This window comes from Mizuhopecten yessoensis, unplaced genomic scaffold (genome assembly GCF_002113885.1).
Source record: "Mizuhopecten yessoensis strain PY_sf001 unplaced genomic scaffold, ASM211388v2 scaffold1471, whole genome shotgun sequence".
Taxonomy (NCBI): domain Eukaryota; kingdom Metazoa; phylum Mollusca; class Bivalvia; order Pectinida; family Pectinidae; genus Mizuhopecten; species Mizuhopecten yessoensis.
The window spans coordinates 267,630-272,326 of record NW_018404063.1 but is presented as its reverse complement, the minus strand read 5'-3'; the positions used below and the strand labels follow the sequence as shown (position 1 = coordinate 272,326).

Sequence of the window (4,697 nt, the reverse complement as noted above, 5' to 3'; positions counted from 1 at the left end):
CATGAGATCAGGGCCCTTGCTGCGTCATGGGCCCTCCTCAATGGGTCCCCCTTTCAGGAGGTCATGTCCGCAGCTTTCTGGCGCGGACAGACTACCTTCACGGATTTTTATCTCCGGTCCTTGGCCTCTCATTCTGATGGATTGTATTCCCTTGGACCGGTGGTGGTTGCACAGTCTGTGGCTGTTCCTCCACAGTAATTCAGTGATTTTAAATAGTATGCTATCAGGCACCACGGTGGTACACCTGCTCGTTTCACGGGGAGGTTTTCCATTTTTTAATTACTTTCGGGGCTTTATTAGGGGGGTTCCTTGAACCTTTTCCCTACCTTGAGCATGTCTCGAGTTTGTTCCGTCAGCCTGGTCTGCCTGGATTCGAAGCCTCCACTACGGTAAGACGAATTCGCATACTAAAGTTATGGTAATTATTACTGAAATGAAATTGAGGTTTTTGAAGTAAAACCAATTTTCATGATGTAATACTTACCATAACTTTATGGAGTCCCACCCTGTATTCCTCCCCTTGCCTCCTCATCCTGGCTGCCTTTAGGCTCCATAAAAGGGGGTTTGAGGAAGGGAGATCACTCCGTGGCTCTGTCATCGAGATAGAGGTTACGTCACGGTAGGGAGGTAGGGATATTTGAATCTTTTGTTTTTGGGCTACAAAGATGGGTGTAGGTATTGTATATGCATACTAAAGTTATGGTAAGTATTACATCATGAAAATTGGTTTTACTTCAAAAACCTCAAGTTATTACTCTTATTGTTGGAGCCGAAATAGGAAACACAATTTTAACTTTCTTTTGCCTTGCATAATTAAGGGTATCAAAGGGTGCCGCTGAAGAGATGTTACCGCCCTCCCATCACACATTTGACATCAAACTGGAGAAGGATGTTCGCCAGGTCCACCGAACCATCCAGAGGATACTGTCCGCCTACAAGGACGAGAAACGAGGACCGACATTTATAGCTGTCCAATCACCACATGGTAATTGTAGATGAATGTTGGGTCTGTGAAAGCTGTCGGGAAAAACATTTTCTGTAACGGATCCCTGTACCACTGCTAAAAAATGCAATTAGCAAATCTGAATTCTTTTTTTTCTTCTTCTGGCAGTAATAAATGATTTTTGAAAAGAAACCCATGTCTTTTAAGGAAAAAACGGCTAGTCTGTTTTGGAATGTAACATTTTCGGGTATAAATCCTGGCTGACCTGCAAATGTTCATGCAGACCTTGCAAGGCTTTATCAAGGCTCGCCTGAAATCAGGATCAGATTACAAGGTCTAACCTTATTTCATAAACGAACAACTGTGATCAAACCGTTTGGATCGCGAAAAAAACTAAAGTGGCCCAGCTGGACAAAGTGAAGGGGAGGTTACTCTAGTGTTTTGCCTGCAGTGCGACAGGGATCCTTAACCCTTTCACCACTGTGGACCACAATGGACTCATCCAGATAGAGCTATGGTAGAGTCTAGTAAAGTTACCTGGGGGTGAAGGGGTTAAACAAAGTTGTGTTTAGAGCATTTGACCAGTAAACCATGCATCCTGGGTAATTTTGATATTATTTTACAATGGGTTTGTAAGTAAGTGTACAGGAGGCACGGTAGTCTAGTGGGGGGACGCCAGGCTGGTGACTAAAGGGTTGCGGGTTCGAGTCACGGCACTTGTATCTTTGACCTATATACTTTACTCCCCTTGTTCCAGTCTACTCAGCTGTAAATGAGTATGTGGTTGGGCAGTGCTAGAATTGTTAACTGCTAGCTGTGAGCGCCTAAATGGCAGCACCGGCTGTATGCTTATCAGTTAGTCGAGAAATATATTGGCTGGTTGCAAAGGCCCTACAACCACGGATAATAATTTATGAACCACTTTGAGACGACCTACGAACCTACAAACTAGATTGTGATAAAGCGGTATATAAGAACATCAAATTATTATCATTATTAAAAAGAAATATGGTATTGTTTTGTTTCTGCATGCAATGGGATGAGGGAAGAGAACGGCCAGATTTTTTAATGGAAAATAAAACAAACATTTTGAGTTGGTATATATATGCCTTTCTATTAAAGTTTGTTGTTTGCTATGATTACAGATTTCCAACACCTGACTTCAAGCATGCCAGGTCTCCAAGACTTCCCTCTAGTACCTGTACACATCTCAGACAGGTAATTAACGAGTAAATCATTCCTGTATGTACCTGTTAACATCGAGTAAATTAACGAGTTAAAGTGTATATACCTATCTATGTAAAATAAGGCATCCGATGAGATCACCCAACAAAATTAAACAACAACTCAAAGATGTTTCAACTAAAGCGGCATACATTAATATTCAGATCATGACATATTGAAAAATCCAGAAAAACATATATGAATCAAATCGAACATGAATTATCGCAGTACAAGTGCATCGCGTCAAATTGTGATGCCTCTAGTATTGAGTGAAAAAAGGCTGAAAAATTGCGTGAATATTTTCATTGTAACATTTCCTTTGAAAAGGGAACAAATGATGCCAGAAAGGAGGACCAAAGCTAGAAAAGTTGGTTAGTTTGGATTATAAGGAAATGTATAACAATGAGGTGTATCGTATTGAATGTTTCAGTGATACCCTATATAATGTGTTAGACTGGCAGAGAGTCGGGAGTCGACGGATGTTACAGCACTACCTCAACGTCGACATCATCCTCCATGTAGGTCACCCTCCGTGTTCACGGTCTTAAGATAATACATTTAACGATCCCTGTCTCACTACACTGTGGTTTTTGTCTCAACGCCATTAAGTAGTGGAAGCGAGACTAAGGTGTTGCTTTTCCGGCAGGAGCGTCAACATGAAGTTTTTCGCCCAGTGTGAATTTCACCCTTCACACAAAATAACTATGTGTATTGATTGCTATACAGTAAAACCTTGTTATACCGCCACCTTCTGTTCTTTGTGATTTTGGCAGTATAACGAGTTTACAGTTTTAAACCCAAGTGTTCAAGTGTTCACAAGTGTTCACACACCAACTGAACATATAGTTTGAAAAAAAAAAGGTTACTGCAGAATACGTGGTTTTTTTCAAAATTGTAATTTAATGTATCAAATTGTTGAGCGTGCAAAGCATACAGCTGATTACCTGTTCAGTTGGCAGTCACGTGTAACAATACAATGTACACAGGTATAAAGCATAGAGCTGATTACCTGGTCAGTCGGCAGTCACGTGTGACGATACAATGTACACAGTCCGTAACATTCCTGTTATCGGGATATACCTGTACTTGACTCAAATTGGCGGTATTTAACGAGGTCAAAATAGTGTGATTTTAACCATTCGTTTAGGGAATATGATGGTGGTATGCGGGTTTGGCGCTACAACGGGGTTTTACTGTATATTGGTCATTAGTGTACTCGGTTGTGAAATGATGGCAGGGAAAATCCTGGACTTTGAGAGCAGTGGGCCATTTTCAGCAATTTTTATTCAATATCAGAATTAAGAGGGGCCATTCTATGTAAAATTTAAAGAAAATTGGAACGTGGAGGTGTCAATGGCCCCATGGCTCCCTCCAGGACTATCACTGTGAGGGATTTCTACAGACAACATGGTGTGAATGAAAATGTTTGTTTGGGCACCATGACAACAGAAAACAACTCGAAAGAAATACAGGAATATATTTCATTAAAGAAACTTTTTCAAAAACAATGAAGAATTTGGTATTTATAGACTTCCTTTAAACACCCCTTCAAATTTTAACCAGAAGAAAAGTACTGCACAGCTCTCTGACTCATTCAGACATTTATGCTGTAATTTGATTGGTTGCTAGGCGATGGTAGAGCAGTGCCGTTACCTCCACATACCCGTGGGCAACATGCCACGTGACATCACACTGTATGGCTGCGACTTGTTCCTGGCCCGCCACCTCCACAAACACAACCACATCCTGTGGTGTTCTACAACTGAGCGACCAGACCTCGGGGGCAAGGAGGCAGATGACAGCAGGTAATTGTGACTTTTCCCTTTTTATGTTTTAAACCAAGGTCATTCCCACTTACTGGTAAGCATTTTTGCTACTCTACCGTGATTATATCAGTTTTACTCAAAATATAAGATATCGATTATATATATTTAGTTCTGTAATTTCAGGCTGTGTATGGAACTAGAGGAGAATAGCAGTGTAGAATTGAACCAACCGGGTACCTTCCCCAGTGTATGTGTGGAGCTAGACATCGCCAGTCTGGCTGTCAACACCATTATAGAGGTAACACTGCCCCCTCTACACCCCAACACTCTATGGCCCCACCACTCTACACCCCCATCCTCTACAAACCTGGGGTACCTACCCTTGTGTTTGTGTGAAGCTAGACATCGCCAGTCTGGCTGTCAACACCATTATAGAGGTAACACTGCCCCCTCTACACCCCCACCACTCTACACCCCCACTACTCTACACCCCCACCCTAAAAATCCCAGATACCTACCCCAGTGTTTGTGTGGAGCTAGACATTGCCAGTCTGGCTGTCAACACCATTATAGAGGTAACACTGCCCCCTCTACACCCCCACCACTCTACACCCCCACTACTCTACACCCCCACCCTAAAAATCCCAGATACCTACCCCAGTGTTTGTGTGGAGCTAGACATTGCCAGTCTGGCTGTCAACACCATTATAGAGGTAACACTGCCCCCTCTACACCCCCACCACTCTACACCCCCACCACTCTAC

General features: G+C 42.5%; 1 protein-coding gene across 3 annotated transcripts in view; it reads left to right on the top strand.

The window, feature by feature from the left end:
* Window positions 1-4,697, top strand: part of LOC110462861 (DNA polymerase epsilon catalytic subunit A-like) — an 80,821-nt gene that overhangs the window by 55,057 nt on the left and 21,067 nt on the right. For all 3 annotated transcript variants that reach the window (XM_021517101.1, XM_021517092.1, XM_021517109.1), the window contains 5 exons: window positions 819-985; window positions 2,089-2,161; window positions 2,598-2,685; window positions 3,797-3,972; window positions 4,117-4,231. In XM_021517101.1, the coding sequence (XP_021372776.1) occupies window positions 819-985; window positions 2,089-2,161; window positions 2,598-2,685; window positions 3,797-3,972; window positions 4,117-4,231 (619 nt within the window). The remainder of the gene's footprint in view (window positions 1-818; window positions 986-2,088; window positions 2,162-2,597; window positions 2,686-3,796; window positions 3,973-4,116; window positions 4,232-4,697) is intronic.